Raw genomic sequence first — 18,863 nt, 5'->3', positions numbered from 1 at the left:
TTTATTTATTTTTGAGAGAGAGACAGACAGAGCACGAGCGGGGGAGGAGCAGAGAGAGAGGGAGACACAGAATCTGAAACAGGCTCCGGGCTCTGAGCTGTCAGCAGAGAGCCCAAAGCGGGGCTCGAACTCACAAATCGTGAGATCATGACCTGAGCCGGATGCTCAACCGACTGAGCCACCCGGGAGCCCCAACGAGTCTAAATTTTTAAACATTGAGCACCAGTTCTAGTTTCAGTGCACAAACAAAGGAAGAAACTGATTCCATGCAGCCCAAGAAACTCATTGGGTCTGTGGCCTTGGGACTAGGGAGAGGTAATTGCAACAGGAAGCTGGATATACATACATTCACTATACATCAAAGGCCTTATTTTAAGTGGAAGAAAATGGGAATGGCCCAAGGGCAGGCAGGTTGATTTCCAGAGTCAGTGCAAGTTAATGAGAATTCACTGCCAGGGTGAGATAAAAAACCCCCCCCCCGGCCTGAGGTTTCTTTGGCGGCCAGGAGACGGGGGAGTACATCTGTGGAGAGATTTGGAATTGTATCTAGAAGCAATACAGGCAGAGAGGGCCGGGTGGGAGCTGAGGAGAGGCCACGATACCCTGGGTTGCAGCGGGGGGGGGGGGGGGGGGGGGGGGGATGAGAGCGTAGGCATCTAGACAGATCAGTGAGGGAGAGAGACGAGGACCAAGAGAGTCCAGGGTGAGCTGATTCAGAGTCAAGGATCTGGAGTGGAGGTAACTAAGAAGGGACAGTTTTCTAAGCCCAGGCCCAGAAAGGTGCCTCCTGGAATTGGCTGGAGGCCTCTTGGCTCTCTCGGTGGAGGTTGAGACATAGCATTCACGAGACATACAACCTCAGATGCCAGAGCTTCAAGGATGGTTCGCAGCAGCACCGCTTGCTTGTTACCCTCAAGTTAAAGTTCCTAGTTTTTACCATTTCAAGGTTATATTTTACAATTAAAATTTGTAACAAGAACACTTCACATGTTTCAAAAAAAAAATACTAAAAATGATTAATGAGAAGTCTTTTCCCCACCTGTCTCCCATCTGCCCAGTTCCCATCTTCAACCCCTCCACCCCCAGGTAACCATTTGTGCAATTTATTTTTACCGCCACCAAGGACACTACTTTGGCAGCCACGTCTGCCAGACAGAATGTCGAGTATGCTGGTTGGGCCGCACAGGGTAGAGCTTGGTGCAGTTGGCTGCATGTAAGAGAAAATAAGGAAGGCTGCGTTAAAGCCAGACAGAAATTTGCTAGAACTTGCTAGAACCTTGCCTCACGAATAGGTAAGAGAGCACCATCAGGACGGGAAATCAATCATTCTCCTTACAGTGTGACAGGGTGCTTGCTATGGACTCAATTGTGTCTCCTCAAGATTCATATGTTGAAGTCCTAACCCTGCATGTCATGGTATTTGGAGGTGGGGCCTTTGGGAGGCAATTAGGTTTGGATGAAGTCATGGGGGTGAGGCCTCTGGGACGGGCTCGGGGTCCTTAGGAGAAGAGGAAGAGACCAGAGCTCTTTCTCTGCCGCCCCCGTGTGCGGACCCCGCGAGAAGGCAGCTGTCTGCAAGCCAGCAAGGGAGAACCCGACCGGGCTGGCCCCACCGAGTCCACGCTGTTTTGTGATGGCAGCCTGAGCTGCCCATGACGCTGTTCAGGGACCAACAAGTGAGCTCTGAGAAAACAGTGAAAAGATTTTCGGTGCTTTGAAATATACCTTTCAATTGTCTTGCCCAGAGCGTCCCACTGTGCTGTATTTGAAAGGGCACGAGAGACTGAGAACCACTGGTCTGGAGGAAAGGGACGACCACAGAGACAGGACTCTTCCGTGCTTGAAGCCGGAGACAGATAATTGGATGGCACACGAGCACACAGGTGATTAACTTCCCGGCCCCTCCCAAGCTGTGCTCACACTCTGGCAACTGCTAAATTCTCCTCTGGGAGGACTTTAGGGGGAGAATGAATGCATGTGAAAGGATTTGCGAACCTGCAAGGGTGGCGTTAGGTTCTAGAGGCTGGCTGCCTGACCCAACTCCTATGGGGTACCGAGTTATTTTCACTGGGATGATTTCATTTTCCCTCCCCACCCCGTTTGTTTGGATTTGAAGATAATGCTGCCCTCTGCTGGAATGATCTTGCAACTACAGCCCCTGGCCACCCAGGGCGAACCCCACCCACGCCCCCGGCCCCTCCCCCGCCCAGTCGTTTGCTTGATCTCAGTTGTTGTCTGTATAGCTAGGGGTCTCAGGCTTTGCTAAGTCACGTCTTACAGCCGTGGTGAAGTTGGCTTTCCCTTCAGTGCTATATCCCAGAGGCTGGAGGTGAGATAAACAGGAAATTACTTCTGGGTCTCCCAGTCTCCAGAAACAAAACCCATCTCTTTTTTTTTTTCTTCTTTTCCTTCTTCAACCATTTTTGTTTTTTTTAAACGTTTATTTATTTTTGAGAGAGACAGAGTGCGAGTGGGGGAGGGTCAGAGAGCGAGGGAGACACAGAATCTGAAGCAGGCTCCAGGCTCTGAGCTGTCAGCACAGAGCCCCACGTGGGCTGGAACCCATGGACTGTGAGATGGTGACCTGAGCCAAAGTTGGACACTTAACTGACTGAGCCACCCAGGCGCCCCCTTCTTCACTTTTTATCACATCCTAATCACTAAGCTGTCTCTTAGGCACTTGGGATAGGGTGATCAAGATAGATAAGGATTTCTACCTTCCTGAAGCTTACAGTTTAGAGAGGAGAGAGAATAAACAACAGTATATGTAATAAACAAGCAGATATACAATATGTTAGGAAGTGGTAAGTGCTGTGAGAGAAGAAAAATGTTTAGAATACAGCATAGCCAGGGACATCAGAAACGCTAGGGGAGGGGCAATTGTGAGTAGGTGGACAGGGCGGGCCTGGAGCATTTGAGCAAAGTCTCAGAGCAGGTGGGGGAGTTTCCCCCGAGGGAGGTCTGTCGGAGAGCATTCAGAGAAGAAAAGACATTGGAAGCAATGCACTAAGGCAGGAACGGAGCAACCAGGCTAACGTGGCTGGAGCAGAGTTCTAAGGGGGGAAGGAGGAGGATACAAAGAGGATGCTATGGGCTGAATTATGTCCCCCTCTCCCCAAATTCATATGTGTTGGAGTTCTAACCAGAAGTATGTCAGAATGGGACCCTGTTTGGAAATAGGGCTGTTGCAGATGTAATTAGTTAAGACAAGGCCATGAGAGGGCGCCCTAATCCAACATGACTGGTGTCCTTACAAGAAAAGGGGAAATGTGGGGGCACCTGGGTGGCTCAGTCCGTTGGGCTCAGGTCATGATCTCGCAGCTCTCGTGAGTTCGAGCTCGCTTCAGATCCTCGGTCTCCCTCTCTCTCTGCCCCTCCCCTGCTTGAGCCCCCCCGCCCCCCCCCCCCGCCCAATAAATACATATATTTTTTAAAAAAGGGGGACATTTGGACACAGACACCTGCCCACGAGGAGAGCACCATGTGATGATGAAGGCAGAGATCAAGGCGATGCATCTACAAGCCAAGGAATGCCAGAGGTGGCTAGCAAACCAGCAGGCGCTATGAGAGAGGCCTGCAACGGATTCTCCCTTGCAGACCCTCCCTCAGGAGGAAGCAGCCCTGCGGGCACCCTTATCCTGGAGGTCTGGCCTCCAGAACTGGAAGACAATACATTTCTGCTGTCTAAGCTACCCAATCTGTGCTACTTTGCTGTGGCGGTCCTAGCACACCTAAGGCACAGGGATGATGAGGAGGGATGGGGATGCGGGGGGCGGGGCATGGAATGATGGAGGAAAGCCTTAAAGGACTCTGGCTTTATTCAAATTCTTTTTTTTTTTTCATGATTAAGTGGGATATATCCCCCCCCATGCAAACTAAATGAAAACCATTAATATAATTCACTTGCTAATATATCTAAGAAGGAAAAAAAAAGTCATAGGACTATCTACATAGGCCTTTGACAAGATTCAACACCTAGTCCTGATTTAAAAAATAAAACTCAGTATAACACTGTGTGTTAACTACACTGGAATGAAACATTTAAAAAGTCATTAAAATCATCTAGACCTGTATGCAGAAAGCATTTTCAAAAATAGAACAATGGAATTGTATTCATAAAAAAGATTGAAAGGAATCTTTCAATAACAAAAATCAGTGTTAAGACAAAAAAAATGAAGTCAATAACATCACATAGGTGATGACTTTAAACACAATTATGAACTGAACTCTAGCTTTTATTTGGATTTTGCCAGTTTTTCCATTATCACTGTTTTCTGCAGCAGGATCCAGTCCAGGGGTCACATTGCCTCTGGTTGTCATGTCTCCCCAATCTCCTGTGACCTATGGCAGTTTCACTCAGTCATTCCTTGTTTTTCATGACCTTGATAGTCATGAGGAGTATTGACCAGGTATAGAAGGCCTCCCCAGTCTGGGTTTGTCTGATATTTTCCTCCTGATTAGATGGGGGTTATGGGTTTTTGGAGAGAACACTACAGATGTGGATGCCCTTCTCATCACATCCTATTGGGCATGTAGGAGCCCACACGGCATCCCTGGTGATACCAGCCTTCCTTACCTGGGTAAGGTAGTGTTGTCCAGGTTCCTCCACTGTGAAGTTGCTTAAAATGCATTTACAAAAATCAAAGCAGCGAAGGGCGCTTGGGTGGCTCAGTCGGTGGTTAAGCATCTGGCTTCGGCTCAGGTCATGATCTTGCGGTTTGTGAGTTGGAGCCCCGCGTCGGGCTCTGTGCTGACAGCTCAGAGCCTGGAGCCTGCTTTGGATTCTGTGTTGCCCTCTCTCTTTGCCCCTCCCCTGCTCACTGTCTGTCTCTCTGGAAAATAAACCTAAAAAAATAAAAAAAATTAAAGCAGTGAAATTCATTCTTTGCAGCCATTGTAGGGCAGTAAGAAAGTATGACTGTGGTCTGACTTAGAATGTCAAAGGACCTGGCTGGCGTGATGAGAACAGACTAGAAGAGCAGGGGCAACACAAGGGGGACTGGGTTGTCGCTTCGGTGATCCAGGTGAGAAGGGAAGGTGGCAGGGGTCAGGGCACCAACAGCAGAGGGGGTGAAAATATAGGAGTTAGAATCAATTTTGGTCGAGTCAGCAGAATTTTCTGGTAGAGCAAGCATTGCATGTCAGGTGTAAGAGATAAAGAGGTGTCAATGAAGAGTCTACAGATGGCGGCCCGAGCTGCTGGAAGGACGGAGTTGCCACTGACCGAGCTAAGGTAAAGATTCCAATCTGCCATTTCGCTCCTCTCCACTACTGCGTCCATTTAACCAATATTTATTTGGTGGCAGGGCTGGCTGCAGGACCCAGTCAAAAGGAAAATGTGGGGCTCCTTGTTCCAAAAGCAAGAGAAAAGCTTGTTTGTTTCTTTCGCAATCTTTCTCTGAACTGGACTCCGTGTTTTTTATTTGCTATTCTATGCTGTGCTCCCTGAAGCATGGGGTGCTTGTGGGCTGGGAGAGTGGGTGGCCGAGCCCAAGGAGGCAGTAAGAGGCAGGAGTGCGCATGAGCTGAGCCCCAAGCTCCAGCGTGTGCTCCACTGTCCTGCCGGACTTCACGCGAAGGCACGGATTCCAAGATAAAGTTATTAAGAATTTCAAGGCAGAGACTGCAGGGCGTCACGCCCCAAGCTTGGGGTTCTTCTGAGCATGGGGCTTCCTGTGGCTGCACGGGTCATACACCGACTTCCTGTCTGGCATGTGCTAGTATGTGTCACACACTTTGTGGGGCACCAAGAATGCAAAACGGAATCCTTTCTAGTTCCTGCCTTTAAGGAGGAGCCAGGAAAGAAAGGATGCTTCATGAATCCCTACTCTGTGCCAGAGCCTCGCCGGTTCACAGCCCAGTGGGAGGGACAGGCTCCTAAAAATGATACAGTGATACAGTCTGAAAACTACAACAGTGGAGGACCCGGGCGGGTGACACGGGAGCCCCAAGGGGAGGGGCAGGAGGATGCAGGGCATTTAGGGCTCGAGGAGTTGGCACTTAAGTTTTTGTTTGTTTGTTTTTTAGATAGAAAGAACAAGTGGGGGAGGGGCAGAAAAAGAGGGAGAGAGAGAGACTCCCAAGCAGGCTCTGCACTGTCAGCACAGAGGCCGATGTGGGGCTCGAACCCATGAGTCGTGAGATCGTGGCCTGAGCTGAGGTTGGATGCTTAACTGACTGAGCCACCCAGGCGCCCCTAGGGCTTGAGGAGTTGGGAGTTCAATGGACAGGAGGCTCAGAGTCCTGGACGTCTGCTCACAAACCTAGCTGGACCAGCTAGGTGAGGAGAGGGGGATATGACCATTAGAGTGTTATATATTCATTTTTTAGTGAAAATGGCTAAATACATATTTATTCATTGCAAAAGTAAGGCTCATCGTAGAAACGGGGCAACTTCAAAAGATATAAACAAGCAGCTATCTGTAATCCCACCACCCAAAGATAACCACTGTTAACATTTTTTCATTTTTGAGAGACAGAGAGAGATAGAATGTGAGTGGAGGGGGGTCAGAGAGAGAGGGAGACACAGACTCGGAAGCAGGCTCCAGGCTCTGAGCTGTCAGCACAGAGCCCGACGCAGGGCTCAAACTCAGGAACTGTGAGATCATGACCTGAGCTGAAATCAAGAGTCAGATGCTTAACTGACTGAGCCACCCGAGTGCCCCAAGGAAGGCCAGTATTTGAATGATGGTCTGTCTGACTCCAAAGCAGAGCTTTCTGGGTCGTTAGTGAGGATTTTTGAATTCATTCCAGAGTGTGTTCTCAGACGGGTTCTTATGTGCTTACTTTTCAAGGTTCCTCTTTGGCTTCTGCCAGAGTTTGGCAGGCAGGGCTAGGAGGTCTGCACCTGCCCACGTCATACCTCTGTTAAGTCCTCTGTTACCCTGACTGTCGCAGCCTGGACCCTGTGATTTGCTGACATTCCTCCCCTCTCCTTTCATTCCAGATCACTTTTGTTTTCCAGAACTCTTTCAGTTGGTCATCGTTTTGGTTGCAAGCAACGGAAAACTCAGCCTGAACTGGTCTGAACAATAAAGAGAATTTATTGGCTCACGGAATGGAAAAGTACCAAGGGAAGATTGCCTCTGGGTGTGGTTTGTTCAGGACGCTGGCTCCGATTCTCTCAGTTCTGTCTTCCTCCGTGTGTTAGGTTTTGTCTTTGGACGGGTTTGCCGTTCATGACGGTAAAATGGCATCCAGCCGTAACAATACCACATCCTTGCCTTTCCACAGTCACCAAACAGCCATCGTGAACTTGGCTCTGCGTGGTTCATCTTAGGTCACATATGTACCCTGCTCCTGGCACTGTGGCAATGGGGGTGATCACTGGAGAGAGGGGAGAATCCTCTCCTCCACCTCCCTTGCCTTTATTCTGGTCCCCAGGTCCAAGCGGGTCCTTCTGCAGGAATGTAAAGAGATGCTGACACTGACATCAAAGCTGACATAGGGACGGAATAGATATACTTACAGCCATATTGTGCTGTTCACAGGCTCTCGCCTAGAAGCTTTCATTTTTAGAATGGAGTGGCGAGAAGAGGCCCCCGCACTTTGCCAGAGGACTGGCATTCAAGCTACACATGTCACAACAGTCTTTGTGGCACTGGATGTTCTGCACAGAATAGAAAGACGCTTTCCCATTAGGAACATTATAGATCCGCTGAAGAGGGAGCAGTTCTAAGCGGGAAGGTGCGGTACAGCAGATATGTTGGGTGGGCAGATTGCTGGAACATTTTCAAGTGGATAACATTTTATTCCAAGCTCATCTATGTGTGCCTTTCCCCTCCTTCAGTGCAATGCTCTTTCCTTTCTTTCCTTCCACGAAAGGGAACTTCTTTTAATTAAAAAAATTAAAAAGAAATTAAAATACAACTCATTGGCAAGTTCGCTAACATACAGCGTATACAATGTGCTCTTGGCTTCAGGAGTAGATTCTCATGATTCATCGCTTACGTACAACACCCAGCGCTCATCCCAACAGGTGCCCTCCTCATTGCCCATCATCCATTTCCCCTGCCCCCCCCCCCCCCCCCCCCCGCCATCAACCCTCAGTTTGTTCTCTGATTTTAAGAGTCTCTTATGGTTTGCCTCCCTCTCTGCTTGAAACTATTTTTCCCCCTTCCCCCATGGTCTTCTGTTAAGTTTCTTAAATTCCACATATGAGTGAAAACATATGATATCTGTCTTTCTCTGCCTGACTTCTTTCACTTAGCATAATACCCTCCAGTTCCATCCATGTTGTTGCAAATGGCAAGAATTTATTCTTTCTCACTGGCAAGTAGTATTCCATGGTATATATAAGCCACATCTTCTTTATCTATTCATCAGTTAATGGCCATTTGGGCTCTTTCCATAATTTGGCTATGGTTGATAGCACCGCTATAAACAGTGGGGTACACGTGCCCCTATGAATCAGCACTCCTGTATCCTTTGGATACATTCCTAGTAGTGCAATTTCTGGGTTGTAGGTTAATTCTATTTTTAATTTTTGAGGAACCTCCACACTGTTTTCCAGAGCGGCTGCACCAGCTTGCATTCCCACCAACGGTGCAAAAGAGATCCTCTTTCTCCGCATCCTCGCCAACGTCTGTCATTGTCTGAGTTGTTCATTTTAGCCATCCTGACAGGTGTGAGGTGGTATCTCAGTGCGGTTTTGATGTGTATTTCCCTGGTGAGGAGTGATGTGGAGCATCTTCTAATGTGTCTGTTGGCCATCTAGACGTTTAACTCTTGTCCTCCGGATCAGCTTCCCCCTGGAGACCTAAGCTACCAGTGTTGCTACCCCTACACTCATCCAAGAGGACTGCTTGTCTTTTGCTCCTTGGGCTTGAGGATGGACCAGCCCCTTCCCCTCCATACCTCAGTCACTCATTGGTTTAGATGGGAATGCTGTACTGACTGGACTGAGGGCGTAAGAAAAGCAGAAGGGAGTTTTATACAAAGAGTATAAATACAATAGGTATTCACTGGGGCTGCTCCTGCCCTGGTCTTTCTCACTGGTCCCTTGCAAGGACTTCCCCATCCCGCAACTGCCGCCCCCTTGTGGCAAACACTCTCTTCCCCCCTGTGGCCTCAGCTTGCACTTGAGGATGCGTGGGCGGTTTGCAGACAGGCCCCAGACAGTCTGTTCTCTTGTGTGTTACCAGTCACTGTTTACTGCCCCAGGATTACTTTTCCCCTAGATGATTAATAGTGGAATGTCTATTCCCTTCAGGGACTACCCCATCTTCCAGTGCTTTCTGATCGAGGTATCAGATCAGGATAGTAAGGCATGAGTGAAAGCATGGGTGGCCCCAGGACAATTATCTCCTTATACTTCCTGCTACTGTTCGTGAATGATAAGAGCACCCAGGAGGAGTGCCAGTGGCAGAATTGTAGGCACTGGGGGCATGTTTAATTGGCACTTATGGTAGGGGGTAGATTTTATGCTTGAACAGGTTGGTGCTGTGAACCATAGAGGATGATTGGGAGAGCACAATCCCAGACAGACCAGCCTGGCTGTGTGGAAGTGAAGCTTTCAGGCACACCTTATATATGACTGTGTGGCCGAAAGCAATAGACGCTCTGAATCATGGTGGTGATCCGATCCATGAATCACAGGAGGTATGTCTCATTTTTTCTACAACCATCAATTGAGCACCTGCTTTGTTCCCTGGTAGAGGATCAGAAGGTGGATCAGAGAGGGTCTTTATTCTCTAGGAGCTCACGGTCTCCTGGGGGAAGGCTGACTTGTAAACCTATCATTACAATACGGTAGGATTCATATTGTATCAGAGAAGTGGTTACAGTACCAGAAGAATGAAGCCAGGGGACAGACATTAGCTGCTGGGAGCAGCTGAGGCAGGTTGCAAGAAGTCACCCTTCATTCTGGGAGAGAAGCAAGATGACGTTAACTCCAACCCCTCTGTTCAGGGATTGCCCCAGGTCCAGTGGTCTCCCTGTGGTCCAGCCAGACTGCAGGAGTGCCCCCCACTCCCCCCAACCCCGTCCCTGCCCCACCCCCCGCCTCAGGCTATTCCAATCATCCAATTGTGGATAGTGATTGCCCCCCACCCCCGCCAGGCCCTCCTAAGTGGGGGGCTCCTACAAGGCTCACCTACAGTGGGGTCCTGAAGTCTCTGTCAGAAGCAAAGTCCTCTCCCCTTTATTCATACCCAAGCAAGTTGGAAGCTTTCAAAGGTGATCTGCTAGGGAATTTAAGGGATCAACAAATGGAAACAAACGCCAGAAAAGGAAGAAAATAAAAATAGTCATCCATGCGGAGAATTCAGATAGTGGACCCTTGACTCTATCTTCATGTCTGGTACCCCTGCGTGGACATATAGATCCTGAAAGTCTCTAACGCCCTGTGGTCCCTTGACTTCATCCGTTCTCCAAATACGGTTGTGGGCAGGGCTCAGAGAGGAGGTGTGCTAGGAAGAGGCTTGTCTATTTCCCTTTATTCATCAAGTTTCCTCTAACTGTTAAGTCACTCTGATCTGTGAGTTCCAGGCTCTTACAGTTGGACACACCTTGCCAGTGCCTCAGGTAGGAAGCAACCTCTACTGCCAGGACTTTCTTTGGGGAGGGAGATTTAGTTTGATTGTGTTTTACAAAATGCATCCATTTCTGTGGGACCTGAAGATTTCTGCTCACTTGGCTTCTTGCCTGTTCCCTTGTGACTGTGTATTCAGTTCTGACCTCATACGTGGTTGTAGGTGGTAACAAGGGGGCCACGGTCTTGTCACCTCCTCCTTTCACACCTCCCCCTTTTTGGGGGGGAAGAGGCTTGCTTTGCCCTAAAATGTTGTCTTCTGTAAAAAAAAAGAAGGATTGGCAAGGGGAGAACCTCCTAAAGTGTGTGGATCTGAATGAATTTCTAGAACCTCAGGCTTGGAAGCAGCTCAGGGGTTAAATACGCTGCCCACTTCAAGTATGCAGATGACAAAACTGAAATCTATAAAGGTAAAATCACCCACTCAAGGTCACACAGCTTATTAATGATAAATCAGGATGGAATGAAGACTGGATAGCAGGTATTCTTATTTCTTGGTAATTTTCCAAAGGTTTTCAGACTGTTTTCTGGAGAGCTTGGGAGTTTTGGGGGAACCATCTTAGCAGGTGTCTGGGTAGAGATGGAGCCCCCCCTCCTTCCCAGCAGCTGACTTTAAAAATAAAATGTTTAAAAATGATTATTTATTCTTGAGGGAGAGAGACAGACAGACAGAAAGAGGATGAGCAAGGGAGGGACAGAAAGAGAGAGAGAGAGACAGAGACAGAATCCAAAGCTCTTCCAGGCTCTGAGCTGTCAGCACAGAGCCTGATGTGGGGCTCGAATTCACAAACCGTGAGATCATGACCTGAGCCGAAGTTAGATGCTTAACCGACTGAGCCACCCAGGCGCCCCGCAGCAGATGACCTTTGATCGGTTTTACACATTGGTCTTCTGGTATGATTTTGCTTCAGCAAAATGTTTCCCAATTTAGGAAGATAATTGAAAACTGCTGATGGTTCTGCGGATATTTAGGGAGTGATATGAGGGAACAAGATGGGGACTTCTCTCAAATGCTGATGCTGTGAAACTGACCTCTAAAGAAGTCCAAAATAGGGGCAAAGGAAGGGATCTCCTGTTGCCAAACCAACAGAAAAGCAAAAGATATTTGAATAACTTTTCTCACATCCTTGATGAGTGATTTTAATTTGAGTTACTAAATCACATTTCTTTCTTTCTATCTTTCAACTAGAAAGATTCCATGATTGTCTTAATGGAAAATATTGGGAATGACACTGATTGGTGGGAGTTGATGGACGAGTTTGAAAATTTCACTGGCACACCACCCACAGAAGAATATAGTCCCTGTAGGATACAGATTGAAACACTCAACAAATATGCCGTACTGGTCATCTATGCCCTGGTCTTCATGCTGAGCCTGCTGGGAAACTCCCTGGTGATACTGGTTGTCTTATACAGTCAGGTCAGCCGATCTGTCACTGATGTCTATCTGCTGAACCTGGCCATAGCTGACTTGCTCTTCGCCCTGACCTTACCTATCTGGGCTGCCTCCAAGGCAAAGGGCTGGATCTTTGGCACAGCCCTTTGCAAGGTGGTCTCTTTTCTGAAGGAAGTCAATTTCTACAGTGGTATTTTACTACTGGCCTGCATCAGTGTGGACCGCTACCTGGCCATTGTCCATGCCACACGCACGCTGACTCGGAAGCGGCACTGGGTCAAGTTCATATGCTTAGGCATCTGGGCCCTGTCCTTGCTCTTGGCCCTGCCCATCTTCATATTCCGTGAGGCCATCGAGCCCCCCTATTCCAGCCCAGTCTGCTATGAGGACATGGGTGCCAATACTGCAAAATGGCGGATGGTGTTGCGGGTCCTGCCCCAGATTTTTGGCTTCCTCCTGCCCTTGATGGTCATGCTGTTTTGCTATGGACTCACCCTGCGCACGCTGTTTGAGGCCCACATGGGGCAGAAACACCGGGCCATGAGGGTCATCTTTGCTGTCGTGCTCATCTTCCTGCTCTGCTGGCTGCCCTACAACCTGGTCCTGATCGCAGACACCCTCATGAGGCTCCAGGCGATCAAAGAGACCTGTGAGCGCCGCAATGACATTGGCCGGGCCCTGGATGCCACCGAGATTCTGGGCTTCTTCCACAGCTGCCTCAATCCCATCATCTACGCCTTCATTGGCCAGAAGTTTCGCCATGGACTCATCAAGATCATGGCCATCCATGGCCTCATCAGCAAAGAGCACTTGTCCAAGGACAGCAGGCCTTCCTTCGTTGGCTCTTCTTCAGGGAACACTTCTACTACCTTCTAGGCTCCTGCCCCTGTTGCAGCCCCTCGGGGCTCCTCCCTTGCCATCAGCACCCCATTCTAAGCCTCACGCCCACTGGCTGTCCACAGTCTCTATGTCAAGGCAGCCCCCGTTGTGGTTACAGGAAGTTACTGGGGTCACATCCTTATCAGGCCCTCCTTGTTTGGTTGAGAAAGCCTGCCCTGCTGCCCCTCCCCTTACTGTAGTTGCTATGTCAGCTGCTAGAGCTCAGTCCATCCTACCACTGAGCCCATAGCACCCTGTCCCCTGAGACACTTAAAGACATTTAACAGACATTCTTTTAAGTGACTACAGAAAGTTCCCACCATTGGGAGCCATTAGTGGCAAACAGCATTGGTTGCTGCCCCAACTCTCTCTTTCTTGCCTGTCAGCAAAGTCCAGTTCCCTTGAGAGAGGCCAAAAAGGACAGGTACTCCTTTCTAAGACTCCTTTTTGCTTGGAGTGGCCTTATCGTTCACTTCTGACTAATGAGATTTAAGGGCAATAGTGTGCTGGTCAACCACTGTCCTGGGGAAAAAAAAGTCCTGATTTGTAGCATTTGCCAAGTTGCCTGGTGTAAATGCTCCACCGTGGCGATGTCACGGGTGGTGGTGTTTAGCAACCAGCTCACAAAAATCTAGGAAATGTAATGATCTGCTTTCACAAGCAGGTACAAACTGGCTTCAGTGCACCATTGCTTAAGAGGAAGTCTGCCGGGACTGGAGGACTCCTGGGAAGTACTCCTGATTGAACAAAGAAAGAGAGGGGCACCTGGGCCACCTCAGTTAAGCATTTGACTTTTGATTTGGCCTCAAGTAATGATCCCAGGGTATGCCGGGCTCATGTCATGGATTATTTGGTTAAGAAATGATCCCAAGGTCATGGGATCAAGCCTCATGTTGGGCTCTGCACTGAGTGTGGAGCTTGCTTAAGATTCTCTCTTTCTCTGTCTCTGCCCTTCTCCCCCACTCACACACACTCTCCTTCTAAAATAAAATGAAAACAATTTAAAAAAAGAATAAAGAGACACACACACACATCCTTGGTTCTTGCCTTTAAATATGGTTGTAGGATATGATGTGACAAAAAGTCAAAAAGTGTGCCCAACATACTTAAGCAGATGAAGGTAATGGATAAAGAAGACCTAGAATAAAGAGTCCAGAAAGAAACCTAAGTCAGCATAAATGGTCAAATGGTTTTCGATAAGGGCACCAAGACTCTTCAATGGGGAAGGGATAGTCTTTCAACAAATGGTGCTGGGAAAACTAGATACCTACATGCACAAGAATGAACTTGATCTCTTTCCTTACACCTCATACAGAAGTTAATTCAAAATGAATCAAAGACCTAATAACAAAAGCTGAAACTATAAAACTCTTGGAAGAAAACATAAAGGAAAAGCTTCATTTGGTTTGAGGTTGGGGGTGGAGAGATGTTCAGAGATGGGGTTTACATCAAGGTTGAGTTTGGAATCAGGGATGAGGTTGGAGTTGGGAGGTGATGTGGTGGGGAGCCAGGGATGGGGTGGCAGTTTGGAACAAGGCAGAAGATCAGAGAAGGATGAAAATTAAGGATGGGGGAAATCCAGAACAGGGAGAAATTGGGGATGAGATTGAGGGAGGTTCAGATGGGCTTGGGAGCAGGTACAGAATGAGGTGTAGGAATGGGATGAGTGTGGGGGGGGGTGTGGTGAGTCTCAGGGAGAGAAGTCAGAACTGGAGTGAATGCTCAGGGGCTACTAGTGTAGTCCAATTAGTGGTTGGAGCAAAAAGACATCCTTGGGAGAGTGACCATTTTCTGGGGATCATTGTCTACAATGCTTTTCTGGGGGCCAGGATGGAGGTGACTTGGCCTATCCAGCTGGGGTTCTCCAAGGCGGTTGATGAGAAAGGAGTTAGGGCTCAAGCCCTAGGGGATAGAGAGAAGCCAGACGAATGCAGAAACCCAGGGAGGAAGGCTGGATACTGGGCATGGGAACCTCCCCTTCCTCTCCTTCCCTCCCTCCCTCCCTCGCTCCCTCCCTCCCTCCCCTAATGCCCTTCTGCCTTCTCCTCCTGCCTGATTAAATGCTTATCGTCCTTCATTCTCTGCTATTCCAAAGACCGCTCCATCAGGGCTTTAGTAAGTAAATATGGATCCATATTGGGCCTGAGGAAATACAAATGACTAATACATATCTGAAAACATGCCTGGCCTCGTTAGTAACCTGGGAAATGGGAATCAAACAGTAATAAAATAATTTGGAAGTGTCTTAAATAGGAAGGGATATACAGTGGACTCTCCAACAACACTGGTTTGAATTGTATGCATCCACTTATATGAGGATTTAAAAAAATAAATACAATACTATAAATGTATTTTCCTCCTGATTTTTAAAAATTTTTAAATACAATCCACATGAGGCTCACACTCATGATCCTAAGAGTAAGAGTCCCATGCTCTACTGACTGAGCAAGCCAGGCACCCCGTCATGATTTTGTTTTTTAATGTTTATTTATTTATTTTGAGAGAGAGAGAGAGAAAGAGTGAAGGCAAGTGGGGGAGGGCCAAACAGAGAAGGAGAGAGAGAATCCCAAGTAGGCTCCACACTGTCAATGCAGAGCTCGATGCGGGGCTCAATCTCACAAACCGTGAGATCATGACCTGAGCTGAAATCAAGAGTCGGACGCTTAACCGACTGAGCCACCCAGGCATCCCCTCCATGATTTTCTTAATAACATTTTCTCTAGCTTATTTTATTGTAAGAATACAATATGTAATACATATAACATACAAAATATGTGTTAATCTACTATTTATGTTATTGGTAAGGCTTCCAGTCAACAGTACGCTGTTAGCAGTTAAGATTTTGGGGAGTCAAAAGTTGCATATAGATTTTTGAGTGCAAGGTGTGGGGGTGGGGTCAGTGTCCCTAACCCTGTGTCGTCTAAGGGGCAACTGTACTCAGAACTCCTTCCAAACAAGGGCAACATTGTTCAATTAGATTTTCAATGCAGTGTAATTCTCTGGGTATAGCTCAAGACATAAATAATTTGCATTTCAAATCTGTAGCAATGTCAGATGTGGGTACTAAAATAACACAGTATACTGAAATATCAAAAACGAGTGTTTAAACCACTAGGTAGGATAAGGATTAGATACCTGGTCAAGGTCAGGGAGATGGTTCGCCTCAGAAAGGGCTTAGTGTCCAGGGTGAGGCTGGGATCAGAGACGGGGTGCATCTTAGGAGGGGACTGGGGTGTCAGAGATGCTAGAGAGCCAGGGATGGGGCTAGGTTAGGGTTGAGGGGAACATCAGGATAGAGTGGGGGACAGGGATTGGGATGTGAATGTATGTTCTGCTCGATGCTTGCTAATTTTAAGTTTTGAAAATTTGTCTTGGGGGTACCTGGCTGGCTCAGTGGGAAGAGCATGTGACTCTTGATCTCAGGGTCATGAGTTCAAGTCCCACATTGGGTGTAGAGATTACTAAAAATGAATGAATGAATGAATGAACTTAAATAAATAAAGAATATCAAGTTTAAAAAAAAATAAAGAGAATTTGTTTTGTAGGCTTGGTTAAAATTTTCCAGCCTCCATGTAATTATGTTGAAATACACTATTTTTCCCTACCCTAGTTACACTTCTGACCGACCATGGCCCCATCACCATCCCTTGCCCTCAGTTCTGTGGCCCGTTCTTACCAGTTCCAGCAAAAACATTAATTGATAGTCTGGGCTTTATTCGAAAGGGGTTTAAGATGACCCCTTTCTGTGCAACTTTCATTCGAACTAGCGTCTTTCAGAGGCTGAAAATTCTCGTAGATGCAGTCAAAATAAAAGGGCTGCCTCCTCTTTGGTCTAAGAGTCTTCGTGAGATGTGTCTTTTTTTTTTTTTTAATTAAAAAAATTTTTTTTAAGTTTATTTATTTTTGAGAAAGAGAGAGAGAGAGAGAGAGAGAGAGAGAGAGAGAGAGAGAGAGAGAGACAAAGCATGAGCGGGGGAGGGGCAGAGAATCCGAAACAGGCTCCAGGATCTGAGCTGTCAGCACAGAGCCCGACTCAGGGCTTGAAACCCAAAGCTGTGAGATCATGACCTGAGCTGAAGTCGGATGCTCAACCAACTGAGCTACTCAGGTGCCCCCTGAGATGTGTCTTTTCTGAGGTGACCACTAACCAAGAAATCATGATGGACTACAGCCTTTTGCTGCAGAGGTTGGAGAGGCCAAAGATCTGCGGGTTTGTCCCTTCTAGAAAATCCTAAGTGGCTAACACCTATGTTCTTAACACTGTTGTTTGTATCCATCCTGGTATTCTGAGTTTAAACTCAAGATCCTTCTTCCAACCTTGAGGGTAAACAAGAATTAAAGAATTAGAAATATATAAAATAAACAGAACATGTTTCAGACTTTCTAAAATTAGTTTTTTAAGAAATAAAAGTATTTCATGTACATTGTTTCAAAAAAGTGAAATAGCTTTATAAAGCTTATAATGAACATTAACAGCAACCCTCCTACACTACTCCTTGCAGGGAAAGGCAACAACTTTCAACTTTCATAGCTGTTTCATTTAATGGTGCTGTACATATTTCTTTTTTTAAAATTTTTATTCATTTATTTTGAGGCAGGGAGGGGCAGAGAGAGAGGGAGAGAGAGGATCCCAAGCAGGCTCTGCTCTTCCAGCACAGAGCCCAACTTGGGGCTCGAACTCACAAACCGTGAGATCATGACCTGAGCCAAAGTCAAGAGTTGGTCACTTAACCGAATGACCCACTCAGGCACCCCAATAGTGATATCCATGTATCTGAATATCATGCTTATTCAGCTGGTTCTTGATTCCTGTCCCCTGCACCCCCCCCCCCCGCCCCAGTTTTAGATATCATTTATTGACCTTCTCCTTTGGCTTCTGAGGATTTAACACTTTTTCAAACTCTGTCCAGCATTTACCACTGTCCAAGCAAACATAAATACTGTCTCTCCCATTCTCCTAGGAAAGATAATCACACTTTCCGGTTAAACCAACATTCAATGTTTTTGCTATAATGACTATGTAAAAAATTATTCATAGTTGGGTACAATGTTTACATTTTCTTTCTTTGTACAAGTTCTATTTTCTCTGGAATTAACAATAGGATTTTCCATTACTTTTTATTACATCATTCTCAAATGTCTCCCTCAATACATCAATATTCATCAGATAATCTATATATATATTTTTCCTTCTTGGAGACTTCATTCATGGGGCCCTTCATAGTCCTGTTTTCGATCTGGACAGGTTAACTCTCCAGGCCTGCCTTTTTTTTTTTTTTTTTTTTGCCCCCTAAATGGTTTTAACTACATTTCCAGATAGATTTTAGAGTCTGATAGCCAATTTCTACAAAATTATCCTACTGGGATTTTGATATGGATTATTTTGAATCTGCAGATCAATCTGGAGAAAGTTGATATCTTAACAATATTGAGTTTTCCAATCCATAGCGTGGTATCTTTCTCCAGTTTTTTATGTCTTTTCTTTAAAAAAAATTTTTTTTTAATGTTTATTTATTTTTCAGAGAGAGAGAGAGAGAGAGAGAGAGAGAGAGTGTGTGTGTGTGTGTGTGTGTGTGTGAGAGCAGGGGAGGGGCAGAAAGATATGGAGACACAGAATCCAAAGCACAGAGCTGTCAGCACAGAGCCCAATGAGGGGTTTGAACTCACAAGTGGTGAGATCATGACCTAAGCAGAAGTCAGACGCTTAACTGACTGAGCCACTCAGGTGCCCCCGTTTTTTTCTTTCTTTCTTTTTTTTTTTTTATATTTGTTTGTTTCTTTATTTGAGAGAGACAGAGAGTGTGAGCAGGGGAGGGGCAGAGAGAGAGGGAAAGAGAATCCCAAGCAGGCTCCGCTCTTAGTATGGAGCTGGAATCAGGGCTTGATCCCATGACCCTGGGATCGTGACCTGAGCTGAAATCAAGAGTCAGATGCTTAACTGATCCACCCAGGTGCCCCAACCAGTTTTTTTTTTTTTGTTTATGTATTTCCCAATTTATCTATGCAATGTTCTGTAGTTTTCAGTACATAGATCTTGTACCTATTTTGTTAAATTTG

General features: G+C 46.8%; 1 protein-coding gene and 1 long non-coding RNA gene across 2 annotated transcripts; both read left to right on the top strand.

The window, feature by feature from the left end:
- Window positions 1-1,212: 1,212 nt before the first annotated feature.
- LOC113595239 (uncharacterized) lies at window positions 1,213-3,688 on the top strand. The gene is made up of 2 exons (XR_008291046.1): window positions 1,213-1,883; window positions 3,440-3,688. It is a non-coding gene; the product is annotated as an uncharacterized LOC113595239 (long non-coding RNA).
- A 6,715-nt stretch (window positions 3,689-10,403) lies between these two features.
- On the top strand, window positions 10,404-16,600 carry LOC106970076 (C-X-C chemokine receptor type 2). Its single transcript, XM_027050929.2, has 2 exons — window positions 10,404-10,524; window positions 11,721-16,600. The coding sequence occupies exon 2, from the start codon at window positions 11,730-11,732 to the stop codon at window positions 12,801-12,803; it is 1,074 nt and encodes a 357-aa protein (XP_026906730.1). The 5' UTR covers window positions 10,404-10,524; window positions 11,721-11,729; the 3' UTR covers window positions 12,804-16,600.
- Window positions 16,601-18,863: the final 2,263 nt, after the last annotated feature.

The sequence above is a fragment of the Acinonyx jubatus genome, chromosome C1, assembly GCF_027475565.1.
Source record: "Acinonyx jubatus isolate Ajub_Pintada_27869175 chromosome C1, VMU_Ajub_asm_v1.0, whole genome shotgun sequence".
NCBI lineage: Eukaryota > Metazoa > Chordata > Mammalia > Carnivora > Felidae > Acinonyx > Acinonyx jubatus.
This window is presented reverse-complemented; position numbering and strand designations above follow the sequence as displayed.

Bases quoted from the DNA above. Each gene is read 5' to 3' on its own strand.
- LOC106970076 (XM_027050929.2), top strand. From the start codon at position 11,730: ATGATTGTCTTAATGGAAAATATTGGGAATGACACTGATTGGTGGGAG.